This window comes from Budorcas taxicolor, chromosome 19 (genome assembly GCF_023091745.1).
Source record: "Budorcas taxicolor isolate Tak-1 chromosome 19, Takin1.1, whole genome shotgun sequence".
NCBI classification, from domain to species: Eukaryota; Metazoa; Chordata; class Mammalia; order Artiodactyla; family Bovidae; genus Budorcas; species Budorcas taxicolor.
Genome location: NC_068928.1, coordinates 44,898,558 through 44,925,891, shown reverse-complemented (window position 1 = coordinate 44,925,891; position 27,334 = coordinate 44,898,558). Strand labels below are relative to the sequence as shown.

Here is a 27,334-nt window from a genome sequence, read left to right as displayed (position 1 = left end):
GAAGGAAGACACGGCTTTACTTGGCGTCTCACTCACTCTTGGGTATTTGCCGTGCAGCCCCTGTGGTGGGCCGAGACCTCTGTTGTGCAGTAGCTGAAGCCCCCCAGGGGAGGGTCTTAGGGCTGCCCGGGTTGATTGGCAGTGGCTTCTGGAGCACAGGCTAGTGACCCCCAGTGACTCTGCTTCATTCTCTTTAGTAACAGGTATTCCTAGAAACCCTGCCCCATTGGCTGAGACTCAGACCTCTAGGGAGTGGTTTACAGAAACATTACACAGCCTCTGATGTCAGTCATGATGTTTCAGCCTCAGCCCTTTTCCTGTATCAACCCTGGTGGATAATGGGGTGTGAACTGTGCTTGTTATCAGGGTGTGGTCCCTTGTGCACAGAGCCCTCCCAGCCCCTGAGCTGTGAGAAGCAGTCACTCGGAAGTGTGAGCTTTATCTTAGTTTTTGTTGGACCATGTTGAGCCTGTCAGCTCTGCAGGACTTTAGTATGTTTCTGAGCATCGCCTACCACCTTTACCTGGGAGGAGGTCAGGCAGGCCTCGAGTGACACTTATCTTGCTGATGGTCGCAGCGCTTCAGACAGTCTGGAAGCGTGGTCTCTGACAGCTCCACGGGCGCCCCCTTTCAGGACAGCCACCTGCAGTCATCTAAGCTGATGTGTGTGTGTGTTTAGTTGCTCAGTCCTGTCTGACTCTTTGTGACCCCATGAACTGTAGCCCACCAGTTTCCTCTGTCCAGTTTTTTTTCAGGCAAGAATACCGGAGTGGGTTGTCATTTCCTCATTTCCTCCTCCAGGGGATCTTCCCGACCCAGGGATCGAACCCGCATCTCCTCTGTCTCCTGTATTGCAGGCGGATTCTTTACCCACTGCGCCATCAGGGAACCCCAGTCTAAGCTAATACATGAGGGTTAATCCTCCCTTTCTTCAGAAAGCTGCTGGCTTCCTCCCCATGTCTCAGAAAAACAGTCAAACTCTTTTTTAGGATGAGACTCATAGCCTCAACACTCAGCGTCAACCTGGTAGGGCTCAGAGCTTATTGTTAAAGCAGATGTCAGGTTCCTACCGAAGTCTGGTGTCACCAAAGAGCCCAAACAACTGCCCTAACACCGTCCCCAGAGATGAAGCGCTGGGAAGCCTGGCGGGTGGGCAGTCAGGGGTTGGAGTGTGAGGTTTCTGATCTGTTTCCTCTGCAGATCTGCTGTACCGATTCCTTCTACCTGCCCCACTTCTGTCAGGCAAGCTTCTGCCTGGCAAGCTTCTGCCTAAACCATTTGAAAAGAACATAGGAAGCATGAAGGAGCCAGACCTTGATTTGGGGAAATTGGTGGTAGAAAATGAGTAGTGTTTTTGAGATGCATGTTAACTTTCCAGTGATTTTTGAAGTTGATATTTGAATTTCATAGAGTGATGGAATAATCTCTTCTTTCATAGCTAAGCAGAGTCTTGAGTGAGAGTCTAATGCTGATCATCACTGTTGTGGCGAAAACGTGTCTCTGACCTCCTCTGGCAGAGATGAAGTTTGACCTGAGAGCCTCTTCTCTCAGTTGCCTGATACTGTGTTCACTTAAGTAGACACGGGACCTTAGGTTAGATGCCTCCATACAAATACAATGGGTGACGTGTAAGTTGAGGTCCACCCAGCATTCATCTATTACTTCATATAAAATTAAATATGCTTAAAAATGAAAATTAGAAAGCAGGGAGAAAGGGCAGCCTGGGTGGTATGGACTGTTGGTTTAGGAATAAAATACCCTTTTGTTTTGGGTGGTGGGCAGTGACATGTATATGTGGGGTTTCAGGTCGTGGTACTGGGGTCTGGCAGCTGTGTTTCTCTGGCTCCACCTTGCCTGCTTCAGACCCTCTCCTGAACGTGGACATAGGCTCTGCTCAGCAGAGTTCTTGAGGTGTCCACAGTGCGCACAGACTGATAGCAAGCATCTTAGACCCAGGGAGCAGAGGAAAAGTTTCTTTGATGTTGCCTTTCATTTTTCAATATGAAAAGTGAAAGTGTTAGTTGCTCAGTCGTGTCTGACTCTTTGCAACCCCATGGACTGTGGTTCACCAGGCTTCTCTGTCCATGGACAAGAATACTAGAGTGGGTTGCCATTTCCTTTTCCAGAGCATCTTCCCGGCCCCAGGATCAAATCCTGGTCTCCTGTATTGCAGGCCAATTCTTACCATCTGAGCCACCAGGGAAGCCCATTTTTTCTTTTTAAATATAAAATATTCTAATTTAGAACTTCTTTGTGGAGGTATGATGTGCATACAGTGAGGTGTGCAGATCTTAACTTGTACAGGTCATGGAGTTTTGACAGATGCCTACATACACCTTTGTAACTCTCCCTGCTGTCGAGACATAGACCATTTTTATCACCCCTGAAAAAGCTCCTGCACCCTTTCCAGGTTAGTTTGCTCCTGCCCCCCACCCCACACCACCCCCCTAGGCAACCACTCTTGTTATATCATCATAAATTAGTTTTGACTGTTACTGAACTTAATGTTGATGTTCGCATTACTCTTGCGTGTGTGCCTCCTTCCTCTCAGGAGTGTTCCAGGCTCTTTCATGTCATTACATGGTGTCGTTGGGTCCTTTTTATTGTGCATCAGTATCCCATCGTGCACAGAACATACATTGTTAATCCATCCGCTTGTTGATATGCACCTGGGTTATTTCCGGTTTGGGGATATTCTCCTGTTTTCTTCTAGAAGCCTATAGTTTTAGCTTGTATGTTTAACTTCATGATGAAATTTTTGTGTATAATATGAAGCAGTGATCATTTTTTAACACACGTTCTTGTGTATTACACATTTGGACATACACATATAAAGTGAAGTGTTAGTCTCTCCCTTCAAGAGTCCGGCTTGCCCGACTCTTTGCAGCCCATCAGGCTCCTCAGTCCATGGGATTTTCCAGGCAAAGATACTGGGGTGGGTTGCCATTTCCTTCTCCTGGGGATCTTCCCCACCCAGGGATTGAACCCGGGTCTTCTGCACTGCAGGCAGATTCTTTACCGACTGAGCTACAAGGGAAGCCCATGTTTATGTATATGTGTGTATATATGCTCTGTGCGCAAGATGCCCATTATCCAACCATTTGTTCCAGCACGTTTGTGGAAAAGACTTCCCTGTCCCCCTTGTTTTGCTCTGCGACCTTGATTGAAGGAGCCTGATCTATGTCTGGTTGCTGCTGCTTGTATACTTTGGGCGTGACCAAGAGACTGTTGGTCCATCGCAGTTCATGATGACATTCACCAACCTTGGCACAAGGAGGTGATCACGGTTTTCCGTTCTCTTGTCTGCCCCAGGGGACCCAGAAGAAGATCCTCGACATCGCCAACATGCTCGGCCTGTCCAACACGGTGATGCGGCTCATCGAGAAGAGGGCCTTCCAGGACAAGTACTTCATGATCGGTGGGATGCTGCTCACCTGTGCGGTCATGTTCCTCGTGGTGCAGTACCTGACCTGAGCTGGCCAGGCCCCGCAGCTGGATGCCGGTCCCAGGGCGTGAGAGTGTGCGTGAGTGTGTGTGCGTGAAAGAGGGGGGGCCCCGGGGCTGCCCTCTGGAATGTGTGTCCCCATCTTAACTGTGAAGAGCCCTCGGAAATAATTGTGACCTGTGGGCTGGTGGGAGTTTCAGACCTCTGTTTCTTGTGACGTCTTGGAGGGAAAGCTCATGCTGCCAAGACACGCGGTGCTTAGGAAATGAAGTACCAGTTCTCTTGCTCACGCTCGCTCGCTCTCACTGGGGGAAGGAAGTGAAGCCAGGGTGAGGGAGGAGGAGGAAAAGGGGAGGAAGAGAGTGGCCTTGGCAGTTCTGTCCTTGTAGCTGATAGGCGCCTGGGAAGCTACTCAAGCTTGCAGACGAGACTCCATGCTCTGTCGTCCTCCACCCTTTCTGACTCCTAGTAGGCGGTCTGGAACAGAAGCAGACAGGAGGGGGAAAGGGGCCTTCTTTCTCTACACTCACTATAGTAGGTGGATTCATATGCTCTTGCTACTAGCCACTGTGCCCACCCCAACCCCCCACCCCCAGATGATCTGCAGATGGCTGACTGCTAATACTTGTCATCCTTACCTGGAAGCCGCCACCTAGAGGAAGCAGAGGCATGGGCGCTGTTGCTGACAGCAAATAAGATTTTCCACATCACGGTCGCTGGGTGTTTCTCCTTTATAAAGTAAGGCCACTGTTACTCCCTGGTCTGTCTTGAAACTGAAGACCCTAGTCACTGATTTGTTTTCAGCAGTTAATAGAACAGTTGACTTTTAAGACTAGAGCCTGGGCCTTTGCCCCTTAGAAAGTAGCTGTGAACAGAGGTTAGTGATTCGTCTATTGCAATCTCATCTCGAGTTTTAGCGTCACTAATTAATAATAGACTGTTTTCCTTTTCTTGAAATATATTAGCAGCTGCCAGTCAAGCCCCCATTCTGTCCAGCCAGTGAGGGCGGATGCCACCCTAGGGATGCTCCTGGTGTGTATGTCCTTGTAAGACTCTCTTAAGGGACCAGCACCTTTTTTCTTCTCTGACCAACCCTGGATTAAGGCTGCACCAATACCCAACGTGTTGCGAAATTTATTGTAAAGCCAGCCTGTTCAAAGAGAGTCATCAGTGAAAATACCAGAAAGACCTGGTTAGCATATTTTTTCATCTATCACAGGCCCTCCCAGCCATAGGCCCAGTAGGGAAAGACAGAAATATCACTCAGAATTTCCCAGAGAAACTATGAACCTGGTCGGTATTAACCCCACCTTTGAACATCTTGCCCTAGCTACTTCCTGTCTTTGTTGCTTGTCATTTGGACTATCTTCTGTCACCTTTCCCTCCTCTTTTCTCTTTTCTGTGTGTTCTCATCCACCTCCCTTTTTTACCCTCCACCTGTCTCTGTAGCAGTATTGTCTTTCCAGGTACATCTGTGGCATAGATCCCTTTTGGGGAAAGGTTTCTTAATTGTCACAGATTTTTAAATGAGTTTTCTGGGTACTGTTTTCACACTTTTGGTTGGATCTCCATTGCTCCTGCTCGTCTGGGCTAAACGGGCCCTGAGTTTCCGAGGAAAGGGGACTCTGATCAGAGTCCCTTCATAAAAGGCTGAGGGCCCTACCAGCATGAAGACTGGCCTGGTGGACAGACGGGGGTGGGTGCATCTTCCGACCTACCTGTGACACGGGGAGGCCCAGTGTGAAATGTCCCTCACGTCAGCACCCCTGTCATCCCAGGGACCCAGCACAGGCTTCTTACCAGTCCACAAAATGGGTCTTTAAACTGCACAGACTTGGCTGTGAGCCTGGGCACTCGAGGATCCCAGCAGACGGTGCACTTTGGAAGATATGCAAGGAGCAGCTGAGCCATTTGGACTTGAACTCAGGGGAGGCAGAAGCTCCCCCCACCCTCTGCCCTCTGGTGGCTGACGTGACATCTGTTTGCAGTGTACACCGGTGTATTTCCACACTTGGCCTCCACAAGTGATTGTTGGCCTCAATGAACCAGAAGTAAGGTCTGCACCTTCAGTGCCATTCTTCCTTCTTTGTAATACAAATGGAGGAGAGAGTTTGTGGGTCTTCACTGCTGGTGGGGTAAGGAACAGCAGCCACCGTATGTCGTAAGGTCCTGGGGCGCTGAGCCCTCGTGTCCTCCCATGCTTGGCTTTCAGTGATGGGAGAAGCACCCTTGTGCCTAACTGGGTGCTCTGTCTCCGCAGTCCTGAGTACAGGGAAGGGTCCCAGAGCAGGGAAGGAGCGCCCTCTAGTGGAGACGGGGTGAATTCTTAACATAAGCTCCAGCAGCAGCCTCTGGGATCTTGTAAAGAATTTTGGTGTTCCTGTTGTGGTTTAAGAGAGGTGGGTTGTCCAGAAACTTGGAAATAACTTTCGTTCCACGGATGTTTACTCCAGGTGTGATCATCTTAAGAAAAGCCAAACTCCCAAGACCAAGTAAGTAGGAGAGTCTTGGTTTTATAGAAGGCTTCTCTGTTGGGTTTTCTCTTAAGACCTTCACCCTGATGAGTTTAAATGGGTTTGACTTGCAAATTTGGCTTTATGCTCCTTGTTTTTGAAACACATCAATTGAATAAAGTTGCCATGTATTTTATTTAGAAAATGACATTTTGTAAAGGAGTTTGACATTCATCTTTATAACTAATGGCCCCCTTTTTCTCTCAAGCCAGAGATTCCGAAACACTGTTCCAAGACCAAAGTTGGGGTTGGTTGCCTTAGTGGCAGCGGGGGAACTTTTAAAAAATTACAGATTACTCAGGCCTACCTTGGGCCTTCTGAATTAGAATATTTTTATATCTCTAAAGTTATTCTGATGTGTGTCTTGGAAGCTTTTCTCCTAAAGACTAGAGCATTTGAAAACTTGCTGAACTAATTCAGCATATGTGAGTGGAAAGCAAACTTACCAGGTCCAAAATAAAGTCTTAATTGGTTTCTGTCTTATTCCAGGAAAGATTTGAGGAGAGTTAGAGAAAATAAGTGAATAAAGAAGTGAAAACTAGGAACAATTCAGCAGAATGTCAGTGCCAAGAAAAGGACACTCACGTGCACGTTGTGAAACCCCGCAGGAAGGCTCTGAGGGGTCCCTGACTTGGCCTGGAGGCACAGGAGGCCCAGCGAGGAGAGAAGCATGGCCTGTTTAGTCTGTTGAGGGGTAGGATGTCGTACTTGCTCAGAGGAGGGCCTAGACCTTGACGACTGCTTGCTTCCCTGTGGCCCTTATTGTAAGTTGAACATGGTTGGTTTCTGGGTCACCTGTGTAATCTTCAGAAACCTTATCAGTTAGGTTGAGAGTCCTTCCATTTGTGCAGATCAAGAGGCTGAGCTTCAGTGACTTTCACAAAGCCCCACAAGGAGTCCTGGAGGAACCGGCCCCTCTGACTTCACAGCCCAAGCACATAACCATGGCGCCTGCCTGCCTGCCTCCCATGCTCGGAACATGATGCAGGAGACTGGGGCAGCCTGGGTAAAGAGCTGTAGCACATTTGGTGCACCTTACATGGCAGGTTCTCTGCTCTGAAATATTTTCCTAATTTAGAGGGCAGGGGTGGAGAATTTGAGGAGGACCTCCTGGAAAGAGAAGGCAATGGCAGCCCACTCCAGTACTCTCGTCTGGAAAATCCCATGGACGCCGGAGCCTGGTAGGCTGCCATCCATGGGGTCGCTAAGAGTCAGACGGGACTGAGTAACTCTTGAACTCTCTGGTCTGGAAGTGGTGAATGGGAGCTGTACTCAATCTTTCCACTAGGGGGAGACATAAGCCTTTCCGGCTGGTCTGCCCAGCACTCCACTCTGCCTTAGGCCTGGTGCATTTGCAAGAGGAGGAATCATCTTCAGATTTAGTTTGTTTCCTTATAGAAATTACTGCTGAGCAGCGGCTTGGCGCTTGTTGCTCTCAGGGTATGGCCAGCAGTACCTTCTGAGATCTCAGTTCATATAATTTCTAGGGCACAGCACATGGGTGTGTTACGAACAGATGCGGCAAATGCTCCCCGGTGTGTCAGCCCCTTCCCCTCTCTCTGCGTCTGTTCATGTCATAAAGCATATTGGAGCCGGGGAAGGGGGGCGGCAGAGGATTCTGCAGTCCTTGGCCCCCTTGGGTGCCATCGGTAGTCCCCCCACCATGAAACCTCCGTTGTGTGCACCTCCCCGCCTCATCCCCACAGCTCACTGGCAGTGGGCTCTCAACTTTTGCTCCATGTTGGAATTCTCTCCAGACCTTTTAAAGACACCTGTGTGGGGGTCTTACCCCAATCCATTATGATTTAACTGGCTGGGGTTGTAGCCTGGATATGGGGAATTTGAAGGGTTGCCAGTGCAGGAGACTTGGGTTCAATCCCTGGGTTGGGAAGATCCCCTGGAGGAGGACATGGCAACCGACTCCAGTGTTCTTGCCTGGAAAATCCCATGGACAGAGGAGCCTGGCAGGCTATGTTCCATGGGATCTCAGAGATCTTGTCAATGACTAAACAACAGCAACATCCATCAGCCTGTGACTGTCAAAGGCAGTGAGGGAGTGCTGCTGGGAGGGCTGCCTGTTAGGGTCACAGCTCTCGTGCGTCAGCTCAGGGCCCATCTGAGGAGTGGTTGCTGCTCCGAGGCTCAAGAAGCCTGCAGTGGAGCTGAGTCCTGGGTGGACAGACGCTCGGTGTGGGCTGTGCCTAAGGAAGGTGTTGCCACCCCTCTTCCCCCTTCCAACCCAAGGCCGTGGCTGCATATTCTTTCACCTAAGACAGCTTGGGCAGATCCTCTGGCTCCACTCCTCCTGGGACCTGCTGGCAGGTTTTTTTTTTTTTTGTTTTTTTTTTTTTTTGCATGCAGTTTAAACTTATGAGTTGTTTATTTCTGGAACTTTCCATTTAATGATTTTAGACTGTGGTTGAACAGAGTTAATTGAAACCATGGGAGGTGGAACTGTGGATGGGGGGTGGCGGGGACACTACTGTGTCCAGAATTTTCCAAAGTTCTGTGACTCATTCCAGCCAAGCTGGATAGAAGTGCCGATATCCTGGGCACTCCATTGCAATTGGCATCTGAGGGGGGGAGCAGGCCTGTGAGACAGAACCCTTAACCTGTGGGGTCTGACGTTAAATCTGGAAGTCAGGATTGAACTGAAATGTTGGACCCAGTTTGTGTCAGAGAATTGGGAAATAGATATTCATTCATTCATGATCCTCAGCACTTTACTCAGGCTGTCAGTTTGGGATTCTGAGTCCTCCATCCCTTTCCAAAGTTAGCCTTTACCATGATCAGCCAAAATCTGTAGTAGTGTTAGATAAACTTAAAAAAAAAAATGCCTTTAGCTGCACCAGGTCTTAGTTGCAGCACACGAGATCTTTGATCTTTAACTGTGGCGTGAGGGATCCAATTTCCTGACCAGGAATCAAACCCAGCCCCCTGCACTGGAAGCACAGAGTCCTAGCCAATGGACCACTAGGGAAGTCCCAGATATCAGAGTTTTATCTGGTAAAAGCTTGAGTTGGTCACTTCTCTGCTCTGCTAAGAGTTTCTCACACCGGGGCCTGTGCAAGGATGGGGCAACGGGTTGGGGAGCTGGGACCTCCATAGGAACAGAGAGTAATCATTGCTGACCCTCAGACCTCTCTCCGTCTGGTGGTGAACTTCTAAAGAGAAAGTCCTGAATGCTCCTTCATGTTGTCTGAGTTCTTGTTGCAGTATGCCTGGGTGGGCACACAGTCAGTGTCTAGGAAACCATTTCTTCCCCTCCTTCACTGCTGTGGCAGGGAGCGGCCTCTTTCAGGGAGCTCAGCACAGAGGCCCTGGGAGACCCTTGGCAGGCAGCCCCCAGAGCAGAATTCCGGAATGGGAAACCATGGCCACCTTCTTGAACGAGAAAACACATTGAAACGAATTTTCTGAGATCATCTATTTGGAGGCAATAGCCGTTAACTAACGATGTAGAAGGCCTGGGATATTCACTTAAGGAGGGGAAAAAAAAAGCTCAACCCTAGTATTGTGCCGTTTTAACATCCCACTCCAGTATTCTCGACTGGAGAATCCCATGGGCAGAGAAGCCTGATGGTCTACAACCCGTGGGGTCGCAAAGAGTCAGACACAACTGAGCAACTAAGCGCACCACACCCGTCACTTGCTTATGCTCTCTCTCAGCTTCAGTGTCCTTGTGTGTCGAATGGGGATGGTAATAATGACCTGCTTAGAACTGTGGTGAGGACAGGACGATCAATCACGTGGATCAGTGAGGATGCTCTGGGCTGCAAGCACCAGCAGCTCCAACTCCGAGTAGCTTAAAGGACTGCTGGAGCTGCAGTGGGCTGCGGGGGTTATCGATTCAGGGCTCCGATGTCATCCAGGGCAGGCTTGGGACTGCATAGGTCCCCCAGGAACAGCAGAACTCTGGGGAGAGGAGGTAGGAGAGGTGGGAGTGATGGTTGAAAGGTTAGACTGGAATTGTCACCTGCTGAAATTCATGGATTCATTCATTCAGTAAACACTCATTGGGCACCTGCTATGTACCCAGTCATGGAGCTGGGCCTTGGAGTACAAATGTGATTCACAACGTCCCACCTGCATTAGTTTCAAATAATGTGTCACCACAAAACATAGGGGCTTAGAGACTTCCCTGGTGGTCCAGTGGCTAAGAGTCTGTGCTCCCAATAAAGGGAACCTGGGTTTGGTCCCCGGTCAGAGAACTAGATCCCACATCTAGTTCTGAAGATCCTGCATGCCGCAACTAAGACCTGGTGCAGCCAAATAAATACATAAAGATTTAAAAATGAACAGACAACACTGCTGTGTTCAAAATGGATAGCCATCAAGGAACTTTTGTATAGCATGTGGAACTCGACTCCGTGTTACATGCCAGCCTGGATGGGAGAGGGGTTAAGGGGAGAACGGATGCATGTATGTGTGTGGCTGAGTCCCTTTGCTGCTCATATGAAACTAACACAACGTTGTTAATCGGCTATACTCCAATACAAAATAAAAAGCTTAAAGTCTGAAGTAAACAATCATAGGGACTTAACAACGCCCTCACCGTTTCTAAAGACTAGGACAGGGCGTGGTTGGGATGCTCCGTGATGTCTGAGGCTTCAGCTGGGAGGTTCCAGGGCCGGGGGAGGGAATCATCCGACGATTCGCTCTCAGGTCTGATGCTTGGTGTCTGCTGAACTCCTTGGCTGAAGCTGTCCGCTAGAACACCTTCTTGGGGCCTCTGCATGCAGCCAGGGCTTCCTCAGCATGGTGGCTGGGTTCCAAGAGTGAGCAGCCCAAGGGAAAGAGCCTGGTGGAGCAGTACTTATTTATGGCCGAGCCTCAGAAGTCCCACGCCATCGGTTCCTCCCTGCTCCTTGGGCAGTGGCAGGCACAAGCCCCCACTGCCTCTCAGAGGGGGTGGTGTTGGTCACAGTGTTAAGAAGAACAGGTAGGAGGGGTCAAGCCATGTGTGTGGCCTTCTTTGGATAGTACAGTCAGCCATGTTGCTTCGTTGTTGGTTAGTTTCTTAGTCATGTCTGACTCTTGGCAACTCCATGGGTTGTAGCCTTCCAGGCTCCATGATGGGATTCTCCAGGCAAGAATACTGGAGTGGGTTGCCATTTCCTTCTCCAGGGGATCTTCCCGACCCAGGGATCGAACCTGCGTCTCCTGCTTGGCAGGTGAATTCTTTACCACTGAGCCACCTAACTAACCCCATAGTCTGCCAAACTCCTCTGCAATAACATGCACGTCTAACTCACAACAGTAAAACACACAAACTCTGTTACCGTAGGTACCGGGTAGTGTCTACTCATCTGAGACACAGGAAGGGGCATTTGAGCTGAATCTCAGCTGCATGACTTGACCAGATGCAGCCTGGGAGGAAAGTCTCAGCAGAAGGAGTCGTATGAAAGGGTTATATCCTGAAACAAGCACGAGTATCTCTGTGACGGGCTCAGGCTTGGGGTTGAGGGCTTGCTGGGGCCAGACGTGGTGCCAGAGAACAGGCTCATGACTCTGCCCGCCTTCGTACCCTGCCTCTCGGCACACAGTACACACTTAATGAATATTGATTGAAACTGGAATGAACAGTACGTGTCCAAGAGGAAACCATATCCCAGAGCCATAAGATGGGGCCTCTGGAGGAGGCATGGGCTAAACACAAGCCAGAAGTCACTGTCTTACTGTAGGAACTTGGGGTCTTTTGCCTTAATTGACAGCCTTCCAGTATTTGTCAGTGTTTCTGAGAGAGCCTGCACGAGCTGGTAGCAGTGCCTGAACCACTTTCCTTTTGTTTTCCTTGCTGCTAGAAGGATTCTTGGGGTCTCTTCCCTGCCCATGAGACCCCCATCACACTCTGCTGCCCCGCATGGATGAAGAGGATGGGATGGGGATGGCAGAGGAGGAGTGGAAGGGCTAGGAGGGAGGAGATGGAGAGGAGGGGAGAGAAAGAAGAAGGGGTAGGGGAAAGAAAATTGAATCCTTCCGTGTATGTTCAGGGCCAGAGCCAAAGTCCCTCACCGCAAATTGCTTTTTCCTTCACACTCATCCCAGGGAAAGGTCCAATTAAAATAGCACCTATTGGAAATGGAAGCATAATTGCAACAGGCAGCTTATGAAACCCATCTCTGGGAGCATGCGGGGGCAACCAGGAGCTATGGGAACATCTGTCTGCATGCTCAGACACCCCAAGCTCAGGGGCAAGGTGGCCCCATGCAGCATAGGCCTGGGGCACGGGGGCTGCCGCAGCGTCTTGCCTGCCTCAGAGCCTGTGCGACAGCCTCAGAAGAGCCTGGGCTGGTCTCTGGGGGGAGGACAGCCTGTGCCATGGTGGGTGGTGCTGAGATGAGGGGCTGATGAGATCCAAACTGTCAGGTTCCAAATCCAAGAACAGAGGAAAAGTGGAGCTGAATGGGGTCTTAGGGACCTTCTGGGAGAGAGTGACGTGCCAGGGGGTCACTCAGCCAGCTGGTAATATAGCATCTGAAATCAGAGTGGAGGTGCCCTGCTCCCAGTCCAGTGCTCATGCCATTTCACCCCTGCCATGGGCATTCTCGCCTTGCCAGCTTGTCCTAACCCTTGTCTGTGGCGTTTACCCCAGCTAGGTCCCATGACCTGGTGCTCTGCCGTACTCTTGCCACGCACAGCTAACCCAGGGTGGCGGAAGCCGTGCCAGGTCTTCTCTGATTGGGGGTATCTCCCCAGGTCCCTTGGAGAGTGATGTGAACTGGCACACACATTGCCAGATAGTGCTGTCCCTAAGAGGATGCAGACAGAGGTGGACAGAGCCCACAAACACAGCTGAAACGGTGGCTTCCAGAGGTGCCTGCTTGCCACCCACAGTGAAAGCCTGGTGGTGGGTGGCATTCTCCCCTCGGGTTACCCATTAGACGATGTCTCATCCTCCCAGAGTCAGTTTCCATGGAAACAGCAAGTTTCTTACCCATCATTTTCATCCTTAAAGATTTCCACCCCAGCTGTCTGTGCCTGGGCTCCTCGCCCTGCTGCCGCACCAGCCGGCCCCAGATCCCAGGTTTAACAGTGAATTGTCGAGCTGCCAGCAAAGCCTCCTGGGATGTGTCTGGTAACTGGCATAGCCCTTGAATATGACTATATAATCACTTCTCTTATTTTAGATTTTTGATGTGGACCATTTTTAAAGTCTTTATTGAATTTGTTACAGTATCGCGTGTGTTTTATGTTTTCGTTTTTTAGCCACCTATGGCCTGTAGAATCTTAGCTCCCTGACGAGGGATTGAACCCACACCTGCTGCCTTGAAAGGCAAAGTCAGCCACTGGACCACCCGGGAAGTCCCATAATCACTTTTTAAGAAAAGATGATTTATTTGTGTTTGGCTGTGCTGGTCGTCTTTGCTGCACAGGCTTTTTCTCAAGCTGTGGTGCGCAGGCTTCTCATTGAGGTGGCTTCTCTTGTTGCAGAGCCTGGGCTCTAGGGCGTGCGGACTTTGATCGTCGTGGCTCCTGGGCTGTGGGGCACAGGCGCGTGAACTTCCTCTGCGGCCCGTGGCACCTTCCTGGCCCGGGGGTCAAACTCACGTCGCCTGCGTTGGCAGGCAGATTCTTACCCGCTGAACCACCAGTGGTTCACCAGGGAAATCCACCACAGTCACTTAACTGTGTTAGACACTTGCTCCCGTATCAGAGCCACCTCCCTCCTCTCCCCTGGAACTTAGCACTGGGGGTCTTCCCCATTCCCCTCTGCCCACCCTCCCAGGCCAAGACGATGCTCATTAGGGCTGTGTGAAAGCCAGACACTGACTCAGGAGGAAAGGGAAGCCTTCAGGTTTCTGGGGCCCAGGTACAGGCAGGGAGGAACTCCAGCCTCCACGGCCGCAGGGTGGGCTGTCCGCCCTGCCTTCCCTCCCAGGCAACTCTGTTCCTGGCCTCTGCGTAGCACTTATCCTTCTGGGCTTTTAACCTCCCTTCTCCTCTCTAGCTGTCAGCTCCTTCACACCCGAACTCCAAGTTCACTTGCACCAGGATGTCTTTCTAAACCATTTTTCTCAGCATGGCTATATTTGGTTCCTGCAATATAACTTTGCATATATTATGTCAGGGGAAGGAGATTCCTGAAGCTATTTTTTCTTTCTAAAGCTATTTTTTGGTATATTTTCTTTCTATACTGGAGAATTCCTGTCATGGGCATATGTTGTTGATTTGCCCAGCATCCCCTCTTCAGACTACAAGCCAGTATCCCCTTCAGCCGGGGGCATATCTCCCCTTCATATGGAAAAGTCTGTTCCACAGGATGCCGCCAGGGCTGCCTTCTCCAGCAGGGGGCAAGCACCTGAAGTAGCCCAGCCAACTGGAGAACTCTATCCATGGGCCTTAGTGGGTTGGTTCAAGAATGACCACATGATCAATTGGAGCCAATTGGAATCTTCCTTGGTATTCCTGCAGACAGTGCTGGCTCACAGACCAATGTCCTCTCTCCCCTTGATTCTCACTAACAAAACCCTACTTTTAGTGGAAGCCCGGTAGAAAATACTGTAGTCTCCAGGTTTTCTTGCAGTTAGGGGTAAATCATGTCACCCCGTTCTGGTCAGTAGGAGATGGGAAGAAATTGCTGGAAGGGACTTCTGGGAAAGACTTTCAGAAGGAACAAACTCAGACCGGCATGGCCCCTTGAGCACTAATTCTAACCAATCACTGGCTCTGTGGGAGCAAGGCATCTTAACCTGGAGCTTGAATTCCAGCCATGTGGAGAGGCTGCCTGAACAAAGCCCTCCAAGAGGAAAGCAAAGCTGAGAGGGTTGGGAGAGAGACATGGAGAAAGGGGAGGAAGAGGACAATGTCAGGTAAGCCCCTGGATTGAGCCCTCAAAACCTCCTAATTTCATGAGCCAGGAAACCCCTTTCCTACTTAAGCAGGTTTACATTGGGTTTCTGTCTCACTGAAGGCTCAGAAGGAAATCCTATACAAGACCAAAGCCATGCCTTTGTCTGTCTCTGTTCTTGCCTCCCAAGCTATTAATATTTACATTATAAGATGCTACCTGCAAAGCTAGCACACAATAAACATTAACTCAAGTAGGCCTTGAGCCTCCCACCCCAATTTTTTATCTCATCAAGCTTCAGAGTAGAGCTTGGAAGGACTTGATTTCTGAACCAAACTCATTAAAAGACACACACCCATCTGTCCTCTGTAGATGTCTCAGGCCACGCATGCTTGCCTTCTTCTCTTGGAATCCCTTCTCCTCGTCATCAAACCATTCCTTCAGCACTCACCTCCTCCAGGAAGCCTTCCAGACCAGATCTTAACATCGTCATCCTGCCTACCTTTGCGATTCCTTGCTTTTGCTAACATTTTCTTCCAGCTGTTCTTGGTTAGATGTATCATTTGAGCATAGCTCTGTGTGTGTGTGTGTGTGTGTGTGTGTGTGTGTGTGTGTGTGTGTGTGATCCCTCCTGCCCCACCCCTTGCCAACTGACTCAGAGCTCTTCAGGACAGGGGCTGTGTCTCTACCATCAGACTAGGAATCTTCTGGGGGCAGGGGTTAGTAGAGGGGCAGAACTCCCCTGCTAGTCTGGGAACCCAGATGCTGCTGCTCACAGCAGACGAGGCACTGCACAATTTAGAATCATCTTTCCATGCCTCATGAACCTCATCAGCAAGGCAAGAAAAATCCAGTCTGAATCATATTATAAATGGAGAGTGGGAGGAAGACAAGTAAGTGACCCTCCTCATTCACAGGAGGATCCACTTTAACCTTCAAGGGAAAACTGAAGAACAGTCCGCAAGATTCGTCCCAGAGCAGAATCTGCTGTTCACCAGCTCCTGCTCTGTTCTAACTCAGATCCTGTTCCCTCCTGTGTAGCAACGTAAACAGAAGTCTCCCCACACGAGGCCAGAATTCTGCCTTACAGGCGTTCTTGCTTCCCTTGTTCCGTGACTGTTGGGTAACAATGAAGCCTTCATTGGGAAGCTTGTCAAATCTGCGTAGACACCGAGGGGGCGGCCATATGTTTTCCATCTCTTGGCTCCTGTTGGACCGCAGCCCTGGAGTAGCCTGTGTAGCTGACAGTGCTGGTGGGACGTGATACCACCCTCCTGCTCTCTTCAACACGCCTTTCTGTCTTGGTACCCCCTGCCCCCATCCCAACACTCAAGCCTTTTTAGCAGCAGCTGTGCAATGAACCGTGATGGAGAAAGGATGCTAAGGTAGGGTCTTGAAGAAGGTGATGGATTCCCAGTGAGAGTCAGAGAAAGTCACTGGGGGAGGACAGAACCTGGGAAAAGGCAGTGTGTGGGCGGGGAAGGGCAGGGGGTGGAAGAGGCTGCCCTCGGAGAACTGACTTGGAACTACAGAGAGCAGGGAGCCGAGGTGAGGAGGGGTGAGGCAGAGAGGACATAAAGGGCTGGTTAGTTTGGTGGGAGAGGAAGGAATTGATGAAAGCCCTTCAATGCAAGTCAAGTCTGTACTGGGTGGAAAAAGCGACGAGGAGACGAGGCCACATTTGAATAGGAAAGAGATGTGATAAAAATAGTGCTGGTGATCCAGTCATCTGCACGTGGGAGGCCGGGCGCTGGGGGAAGCGGAGGCGAGGTGCTAAGCCTGGGTGCCGCAGCGGGGTAGGCGTGCGTGGTGAGGATTATGGCAGTGGGTTGGAGCTGGGGTCAAGGTGAGTGATTCCTCGACTTTTAGACAGGCTTCATCTCTTGGAAGAAGGTACTAGGAGCTCAGGCTTAATTCCCCAAGGGGATGATGGCTCCAGGAGCCTGGGCCGCTGCTTTGGAGATCAGTTGCTGCCAGAGCTCACCAGATCTGGACCATCCCATTCAACCCTTGGAGAGCAGGCCTCCTTGTCCTCAGCTGCCCAGAACTTTCTTTCCTTTGGCAGCAACTGGCCTTCAAGGGACCTTGAAGAAGGCAGGGATGGGGTACAGGCTACCAAGAAGTTTGGGCCCAGGTAAACCAACTTCCATGGCAGAGGAGAGAGGTGAAGCACCTTCAGCCTCACCGTTTACCCGCATTCCTATCACATACCAAATAAGGATAAAGATGGGATGCATTTGCCCAATAGCTCAAGACAGGGTCTCCATGGCAACAATTACCCAAAAATCCACTCCTGACAGTCGCAACAGCAGGAACTAGCAAAGAAGACTGGGGGTGGGAGACAGGCGTGGGGACTCAGAGGATGGCTTCCTTTTATTCTTGAACTGAAGGAAATGCTGACGGCAGAAACCAAGGCGTCTCAGAGCTTGACTCAGCCAAGAACACTTGGAAGGGGGAGCTGGAAGGAGCCTTAAAGATGAGGCCTGGCTGCAGAGCGCCCTCAGTGTCCTGCAGGGGATGCGTCAGCTCAGGGGTGAGGGCTGGGCCATCAGTGCATCGTCCCTCCCACCACCCACTTCCGGTGGCCCAGAGTTCTCCCTGCCTCCCGGAGGTTGTGGGATGGGGACAAGGGGTGGACCCAACATCCTGGGAAGTGAGGGGCTCCAGGGAGTTTGAGCCTGCCTGAAGACTGAGTCCAGTCCATGAAGATTCCACACATGATTGGGATCTAGCTCACTCCACCCCCTCTTCCTTGTTTCCCCAGAAGTGAATGTACAGTCTACCTTGAAGAACCAATAGAAGACTGAGTGAGTCAAGTGAGATGGGAAATGCTTTACCAAAGTCAAGTCCAGTGCAGAGACAAGAGGTCTCCACATATCCATGCAGAACAGCTTAACAAAATCTGACCAAGACTCTCCTCCACAGGCAGAGCATCCTAGGACAAGGGAGTCAGTATCAGGAATGCAAGGGGGGCACCTAAGTGTGGTCAGAGAGCAGCATCAGGAGCTGACGGGAAGATGAGAGCAGAGGGTATCTTAGCAACAGAAGCATCATCTGCTTCCTACCAGCAGACAGGTGGACAGATGGACTAAGGGCAGGCAGCAAAGTGCGTGACCTCTAATATTTAAATTTTTAAGAAGAGGTTTGGATCAAAAGGAAAAGTATCCTGCTTTCTTTTTGGAAAAAAACCAAATCCACTAGTAGCACCCCACACCCACCCCTACTTCTAAGATTATTTCTCTTTGTCTGGTAGTGCTCAAGAGCCATTGACTCTGATGGCCACTGACTATCAGATCCTATAGATCAGGCTGCGCTAAAAACCCTGAAGAAAGGACAGGTTCCTCATCTTTCTTCTGGGAACAAAGAAAAGAGACAAATTGGCTCTATCTCTAGAGTCAAGAAGGCTGTGCTGCATTTGGACTTGTCTCCCAGCCCCCATGGATAGCAGTTCTGTTACACTGAATTATGGTGAGAAGGGATTAAGCCAGAGTATTTCCTGAGCCCTCGTTTGGTTTCAGCTTTCTCCTTTGCCATCCCACTTTCCACCTGCAAAATTTTTCTGTTCCCTTTATATCTTCCTACCTGTGGAAAGTCCTTTCATCCCCTGGAGGTCCCCAGAAGCCAATCTTTCCACTCTGGGGTGCGCACGCACACACACACACCCCCCGCCTTCTGCACACATACACGTGTGCGTGCACGCACACACACACACCCCGCCTTCTGCGCACACACACACACACACACACACACACACCCCGCCTTCTGGACTGAGCAGGGAAGAGAATGCAAGAGTAAGGCCTTCCAAGAAGTGTTGGCTGGGCCCTCAGGCAGGACTTTACAGGGTGGACTTCAGAGTACTCACCAAGGTCCTGGCTTCAGTAGGGTCAGGACCCTAGGAAGGGTCCCTAGGTCCTAGGCCCTATTTGCCCAGGACACTCAAAAGTGGCCAGTCTCTCAGGACTGACCAAATTCAATGAGGAGCAACCAAAATGCCACTTCTAAACTCAGGATGGAAGGTATGGAGGCTGCCTTTTCAGTCACTGGACTACTACTCATGCTCTGCTGCTGCTGCTAAGTCACTTCAGTCGTGACTGACTCTGTGCAACCCCATAGACAGCAGCCCACCAGGCTCCTCCATCCCTGGGATTCTCCAGGCAAGAATACTGGAGTGGGTTGCCATTTCCTTCTCCGGTGTATGAAAGTGAAAAGTGAAAGTGAAGTCGCTCAGTCGTGTCCGACTCTTAGCGACCCCATGGACTGCAGCCTACCAAGCTCCTCCAGCCATGGGATTTTGCAGGCAAGAGCACTGGAGTGGGGTGCCATCGCCTTCTCCGACTCATGCTCTAGTAGCTCCCTTTCTTGGAGTCAGGAGACCAGGGAAACCAAAATAAAGGTCAGGAAGCCACTTGTAGAACAGAGAACCAGAGAGAGAAGGCAATAGGAGGGAAATCAAAAAAAGAGGGGATACATGTATACGTGTAGCGGGTTCACTTTGCTGTACAGCAGAAACTACCTTAACACTGTAAAGCAGCTATTGTTTAGTCACTCAGTTGTGTCCGACTCTTTGTGACCCCATGGACTGCAGCACGCCAGGGTTCCCTGTCCTTCACTATCTCCTGGAGCTTGCTCAGACTCATGTCCATTGAGTCAGTGATGCCATCCAACCATCTTATCCTCTGTTGCCCCCTTCTCCTCCTGCCCTCAATCTTTCCCAGCATCAGGGTCTTTTCCAATGAGTCAGCTCTTCGCATCAGGTGGCCAAAGTATTGGAGCTTCAGCTTCAGCATCAGTTCTTCCAATGAATACATAAGGTTGATTTCCTTTAGGATTGACTGGTTTGATCTCCTTGCTGCCCAAGGGCTTCTCAAGAGTCTTCTATACTTCAGTAAAAATTAACTTTAAGGAAATTCTATTTTTTTAAAACGCAATAGACCTAAGTGATGTAAACCTGGACCAAAGTGAATCACCTCCTTAGTAACCAGAAGGCTCAGCTCCCCCATTCACTCATTGCATCATCCACTCAACAGGTATTTGTGGTGTTCCTACTACACAGGCACTAACTAGGTACTGGGGGCACAGTAGGGGTGAGAGTGGGCAATGGATGGGAGAGGTGTGGAACTCTGAGAGACTCTGTTAATGAAAAGGCAAGGCCTAGGCTGGGAGAAAATATTCACAAATCACGCATCTACCATGAACGCTCAAAAATTAATAATGAAAACCAACAGCCCAACTTTAAAAAATGAGCAAGACACACTTCTCTAAAGAAGATATTCAGATGGTAAACGACCCTATGACAAGATTTTCAACACCATCCTTCCTTAGAAAATACTAATTTAACTCACAGTGAGATATCTCAACCTACATACTAGAAAGAACACACATACAAAGAAACAAAATACAAAAGCAACAAATAAAACGCTGACATTACCAAGTGCTGTGAGAATGAAGAGCAGCCAGAACGCTCACACATTCCTGATGGGAACGCAAAACGTGACAGCCAGTGTGAGAAACAGCTGGGCAGCCTCTTGCAGAGCTGAAAACATTTATGACCCCACAGTCTATAAGACCCAACACTCCTAGGTACTGAGAAGGGAAAAGGAAGCTTCACTCATCCACACATCCAAAACCTGTACATGATTGTTTATATTGAATTTATTCATAATCACCAAATACTGATACACCCCAAGTGTACTTCAGCGGAAGACAGATGCAAATCAAGATTTGATTGAAACAGTCTTTGATAAGTCCATGTAGTAGAATACTACTCAACAATAAAAACGAGTGAACTGCTGATGCACGGAGCAATGTGGATGCAGTGAGCTAAGTGTGATTGGCCAGACTGAAAAGGCCACATAATCATATGATTCCACTGATGTGACATTCTGGAAAAGAAAAACCTTAGGGACAGGGAATGAATCAGTGATTGTCAGGTGTTGAGGGAGGGAGGCAGCATGAGGAGGATGTGTGTTTGGTACAACTGTTCTGTATCTTGGTTGTGTTGGTGGTTACACAACTTGAATCATTTGTCAGAACTCGTACTATACACCAAAAAACCCATAAATTTCACTGTATGTAGTTTTAAAAATAAAAAGGCATATTTGTGGGGATTCCCTGGCAGTCCAGTGGTCAGGACTCTGTGCTTTCACTGCCAAGGGCACTGATTCAATCCCTGATACAATCCTACAAGCTATATAGTGTGGCCAAAAAAAAGAGACATATTTCTGACTACTTTGGGGAGAATTAAAAAAATAGGGTGGAAATAAAATACTAGAGAAGAAAACTTGGTAGATGGGTGAGGTAATCAAACATTTGAAGTCTTTGTTTTGTCCAGGATGAAGACAGAGATATTAATTTTAGACTCTTTCATCAAAGATGCTATTTAAAATTGAAGGTAACTGCTATAAGAACAGGAATAAAATGCATAACTTCCAACCCAGTAGAAGGCATGAAAGGAAGGGGGGAAAGGAAGCAAATAAAAAGAGTAATGAAAACAGAACACTAAGTAAGATGATAGAAATAAATCCAAATAGATTGGTTATCACAAGAAATGAAACCAGAGAAAACACACCAGTAAAAAGATCATATATGTTTTAATCCAGCTGTATTTTATTAACCTAAAATATATTGCCAGAGAAACCTGCAAAGAAAGGATTGAAAAAAAAAGATACACAAAATATTAACCAAAATAAAGTTGATAAAATATTAATATCCAACAAAGTGAAGCCTTTATTTAATACCTGCTGTATGCAGAGCCCTGTCCTAGGCCTGTGGGGTGATAAGTGAGAAGCAGAAATGTGATGCATGTCCTAGGGGACTAGTTAGGGCGGTAACCACATGACTATAGATGATACACTTAACAAATACTTGTTCAATGACTCTGCAAACCCAGTAAGAGGTGATATATCTGAGAACGAGATAAGGTAGTGGCATACTTGGAATTTCAATAACAAAAATCATTTATTGATCAATGTACTAGTTGGTTTCCGAAAACATCCACCAATGAGCCGTGCCTCCCAGATTTGATGCCCTTATATAGTCTCTTCTCCCACAGTGGATCTGGACTGGCCCTGGAACTCAGACTGATAAGTAGGATGTGGCGTAAAATATGCCAATTCTGAGCCTAAGGCTTATGAGGGCTTGAAATCTTCTGCTTCTACATTCTTGGGAAGAAAGCTGCTATGTGTCAATAATAAGTACAGCCATCCTGCTGTAGAGACCATGTGGAGAAACCACATGGAAAAGAAGATGCCATGAGCCTATTAGGAAAGAAGAGAAGTCCCATCCCATCTCAGCCATCCCAGCTGACCCCTGACTTCCATCTGTCCCCACCAAGGCACCGACTTGGACACTCTAGCCAGACGACCCCTAGATGGCTGCAGCTCCTGCTGATGTCACATGCAGTTGAGGAACTTCCCAGCTGACCCGCGGATGCCCAGTCAACCCACAGAACCATGAAAGATAATGCAATTATTTTATTTTTGGTATTTATTTATTGAGCTGCATTGAATCTTAGTTGTGGCATGTGGGTTCAGTAGTGTGGGTTCAGGTGCCACATGGTATGTGGGATTTTAGTTCCCTGACCAGGGGTAGAACCCCTGTTCGCTGCATTGCAAGATGTATTCCTAACCACTGGACCATCAGGGAAGTCCCAAAACAGGGGTCATTTTAAACCATCAAGTTTTGGGGGTAGCTTTTTATGCTGCTATAAATAATCAAGACAATAACTTTCAATGTGTGCTGACACTGTGCTTGCTAATCATTTTCATAAATGATGTTAGTTAATCCCTTGAACAACACTTAGAGGTTTGTGGCATTAACCCCCATTTTACCAATGAAGAAACAGAAGTTTGGAAAGCGTGTCTTATAGCTAATAAGGAGCAGAAGCAGGGCTTGTATCAAGGGCCCTTCTTGATTATGGACTCCACGCTCCCAACCATCCCTTTATGTTGACAAGTGGGGGCATTGAAGAGTGAAAAACACAAGGTGTTTCAGACCAAATTGTGGTGTCTGTGTCCCTTAGAGGGTGAGCTCGCTTTGAGCTTTCCTTTCTTTGTCTCTTTCATCCTGTGCTACTGTAGAGTGAAGCAGACTCTGGAAAGATGATCAGATAAGTAGGCAGAGGATATAAGTTGGAGATTTTATTATAGTTTTGACACATAACAAGCACTAATCATCCTCAGTGTTCAGTTGTCACTTGAGAAAATGTAAATGCTACATCTGCTCACTGCCTGTCTTTTCTTCCAGATGAAAGAACATATGTTCCTAACAAGGGAGTGTGCTTTGTTCCTCATCCTCAGCCCCACTAGAGAATCCCGAGCCTTGGGACAGATGGGGAAGGGTTGAATCTTTATGGGCTGTCCTCTCCCCGGTAGCCCAGGCAAGCTTCTGGGCCCATCAGGTGTTAGGGATCATCTTAGTCCCCATCTTAGCTTCACTGATGAGAAAATAAAGGTCCACAGAGAAGGTGTGACTTCATAAAAAATCCACTGACAGCAAATACCAGAATCAGGCTAGGACCCTCTCCAGATTCCTCTTCCAGTGCTCTCTGAACACCAAGACTCTCTGGAGTCTCTCTCCAGCTGCGAGCAGGTCTCCCAACTCCTGATAGAGGCCTCCTGAGTCCACCAGACCCTAGAAGTGCTGAGAATAACCAGGATCTATTGACAACAAGATGTGACCCAGGAGCTCAACGGACAGATGTTCAGCACCACAGACAGCTCCTCTGACCTATAGAGTAATTTACTTGAGAGATCAGTTGCCCGTCAAGGCAGAGTGTCATGGGAGAGAGAGAAAAGAGTTGGAATGATCTTAGAGTCCAGCCACTCACTTTGCATGGGAGAAAACCCAGGAACAGATAGAATGACTTGTTCAAGGTCACATGACAGGTCAATAGAAAGGAGCGCCAGCAGCCCACTTCCTCGTACCTCTTCAGGGCCCTCAGATACCTGATTCTCATGACTTACTAATGATACAACCAGAGCTTGAATCCAAGTCTTCAAAATTTAAGTCCATTGTCTTTGGGGATGGTAAGAAAAGAAAAGAAAAAAGGAGAGGCGAAAAGAAACTGAAAGAGCACCCGGCCCTGATGGTAAAGTTTGTGATTTGGCCTCTAAACTTCAAGTCTTTGATGGGAGCTCACTGTTTCCCCAAGGTGATGTGGCCTTTTAGAAACAGTTTTGTTACCATGGCAACCTCATTCCAGGTTTCATTTCCATGGCATTTCATTGGATCACTTTACAGATCACTCTTCTGGGAAAGTACACATGTGACTGCCAATACATACATTGCAGAAAAATTAATGTAAAACCACACTTTTAGAAGCATCTCATATTCTGAGTATGCAGTCAGGAGTATAACAAGGCAGGTTTCAGCATAGATGGGCCACGGCATCAAGGACCCAGAGCAGTCTTGGGGGCAGATATGCCCTCTGACTGTCATTGCAAACCTCTTCTAAACTTCACAGATCAGTATATCTTAAGCTCACCATGGCCATAAAAAAAAAAAAAGTCTCCTTTTCTGTATTGTCCCTAGTGTCCTGTGAATGACAAAGCCTCAGACTTGCCTCTGATCGCAAGAAATGCTGGGACAAGGAGAGAGGGGGCTGATTCTTCTGATTGCAACCTCTGCAGTACCCCAAGAGTGTCCTCTTGTTTCCCTTGCCCGTGCCGCCCAGTGTGGGGCACCCCTAGAGCTGTTCCCCTCTTTGGTGGCAGACCTTATCTTGCATGATCTGTGGGTTGTGGGCACCCCTTTCAACATGACCTAACCTGCCACCTATCTCCCAGGAGATCTTTGTGGTTTCTAGTCCATGAGGACACCCCTTCTGTTTCCCAGCAATGCTATGGATTTGCTTTACTATCCTGATGTTTATGATGACATAGAGCTGGCTGGAGTGAGTATCTAGGGCACCATTAAGACCTAACCCTCTTTCTCTTTGTACTCTTAGTGTCTTGGGTAGCTTTCCTTGCCAACTTAATGTTTAATGATGGTCGTGAGTCATTCATTACTTCCTCCTTATTTTCATCATCAGTAACAATACTAGTTCTTGACTAAGGAGTCACCATCACATTCTGCAACAAACAAAAGTACGAAGTGCTCACGAAAATCCTCATATCCCGAACAATGAAACAGAAAAATCAAGGCATGTTTTAATTTCAGAATTTTAATCAAAATCTTGAAATATGCCAGCTCTTCACCTTCCAAATATCTTTCTTTAAAATTTTTTTAATTTTGTATTGGGGTATAGCTAATTAACAATGTTGTGGTAACTTCAGATAAACAGTGAAGGGACTCAGCCATACATATACAAGTATCCATTCTCCCCCAAACTCCCCTCCCATCCAGGCAGCCACATAACACTGAGCAGAGTTACATGTGCCATACAGTAGGTCCTTGTTTGTTTCCATTTTAAATATAGCAGTGGGTACATGTCTATCCCAAACTCCCAAACTATCCTTTAACCTGTCAAATATCTTTTGATCTTGATAGACTTGAATTTACCACCACTTTCCTGGTGGCTCAGTCAGTAAAGAATCCACCTGCCATGCAGGAGACCCAGATTTGATCCGTGGGTCAGGAAGGTCCCCTGGAGAAGGAATTGGCAACCCATTTCAGTATTATTGTTTGAGAAATCCCATGGACAGAGGAGTCTGGTGGACTACAATCTGTGGGATCACAAGAGTTGGACATGACTTAGCAACTAAACCACCACCACCAGATTTGAATTTGGACTCTGGTTCTATAAATTCTTTTTTTAAAAAGATTTATTTATTTAGATGTGCTGGGTCTTAGTTGTAGCACGCAAACTCTGAGTTGTGTGGCATGTGGGATCTAGCTCCCTGACGAGAGACTGAGCTCAGGGCCTGTGCATTGAAAGCCCAGAGTCTTGGCCACTGGGCCACCAGGAAAGTCCCTGGTTCTATGGATTCTTAACTGTGGTTTCAGAGGAATGACCTAAACAATTTGAGCCTTGTTCTCTTAAGCAGAGATGACAGCAATCTCTGCCTTGCAGGAATGATTAGATCTGGGTTATGAAAAAATCAGAAAGGATTATGAGATCAAATATGAAAAGTGCTCCACACTATTCCTGGCATGTGGAAGATCTTCACTAAATGGCAATATTAGCACCTAAAAGGGGAATCATCACTGTGAAATTTTATTTGCATCTAACTGAAGTGAGCGCTCACCCGCCTTGTGTTTTGTTTATTTGATTATATGTCTTTGATCCATATGAGCCATGACACTCTTTGAAAGCAGAGGCTGTGTCTTCAGTTCAACCCAGTTTTGTGATGTCCCTAAACAAAATAAAGCATCATGCTTGCTGCCACAGAAAATACATACACAGAGAAGACAGCTGTGATCCTCAAGGGTAGTGTAGTGATGGAGTTGTGTTACACCATGGAGCTGCAGGGGTGAGCAGGTACTGCCTCAGGAAAGCCCCCTCACTTTTCAGCTGCCCACTCAGAGTCCTGGACACTTGCCTGGTTTGGCATGGCCTGAGCTGGGGTTCAGGGTCTGGACATCCCATGTACTTGGTTAGATCTTGATTGACAAGAGAGGACTGTGAGCTGCATTCAAGGGATGCTACTCAGAGATCCTACTAAATTCCTTTGCATTGAGTTGACCAAAAAGTTCGTTTGGGTTTTTCATACAATCTTATGGAAAACCCAAATGAAATTTTTGGCCAATGCAATATAAACTACACACACACCCCTTTTCCCCCAACACTGGAATGCTGGCTGTGGCCTTTTTTTGTCTGTGTCCACCACTTCTCATGTTTCCCTCTCCCTTCTAAACCTCCCTAACACTCCAGATTGCTCTTGGTCTGCTGCCGAGTGGGTGTCTCGGGAGAGATCAGGCAGGGCAACTCCTGGAAGCCAGCCCAGCCTGGCTCTGTGTGAATGTGATTCAGACAAACAAGTGGGAAGATAAGTGGATGCTGTGATGTAAGCCCTTCCTACTGTCTCCCACTCCAGGGGACCTCTCGTACTAGTGAGGGCGTAACTGACCCCAAAGAGTCCAGCCCTGACTCAAAGGAAGGAGGAAAGTGAAAGGTCTGACCTCATCCCCGAGACCCTTAGCTTAGTACCCGAGGGCTAGCTGCCCTGAGGAGTGCAGCAAGAATCTGGGGCTTCCAGGGCTGCAGGCCAGGCTAGACTCCAGCTCTGCTACCCACTTGCTCACCCTGGTGCCTGCACAGTACCTGGCCCTGGAGATTCCCAGTAGACACGGGTACAAAGGATGAACTGGGGCAAGGTCCTTAAACAGAACCTTAGTTTCCACTCTTTAAACTGGCGCACGGGAGAGTGTTTGCTCTTACTCACCACGCTATTGTGGACAGCAAACAAGAGCATGCAAAATGGAGCAGTGATGAAACCGTCCTCTGCGGGGTGGGCGCTCAGTGCTTGCTCTGCAGGCTAGACATGTGATACATTGTTTTTATCCTGCTTAGGAGAGTGCTTTGAAAACAACAAATTACATTGTAGATCCTGGATTTCTGTCCAGGATCCCTTTTCAGAGAACCAAATATATCTTGCTGGGGAAGCGTTCATACCCTAAATCACGACAGTCACAGTAATTATCTTT

At 48.4% G+C, this 27,334-nt stretch overlaps 1 protein-coding gene across 1 annotated transcript in view; it reads left to right on the top strand.

The window, feature by feature from the left end:
- The window catches only part of LOC128064472 (Golgi SNAP receptor complex member 2-like), a 75,754-nt gene that overhangs the window by 14,736 nt on the left and 33,684 nt on the right, over positions 1-27,334 (top strand). The window contains exon 6 of the mRNA XM_052657190.1: positions 3,313-3,418. Within this exon, the coding sequence (XP_052513150.1) occupies positions 3,313-3,418 (106 nt within the window). The remainder of the gene's footprint in view (positions 1-3,312; positions 3,419-27,334) is intronic.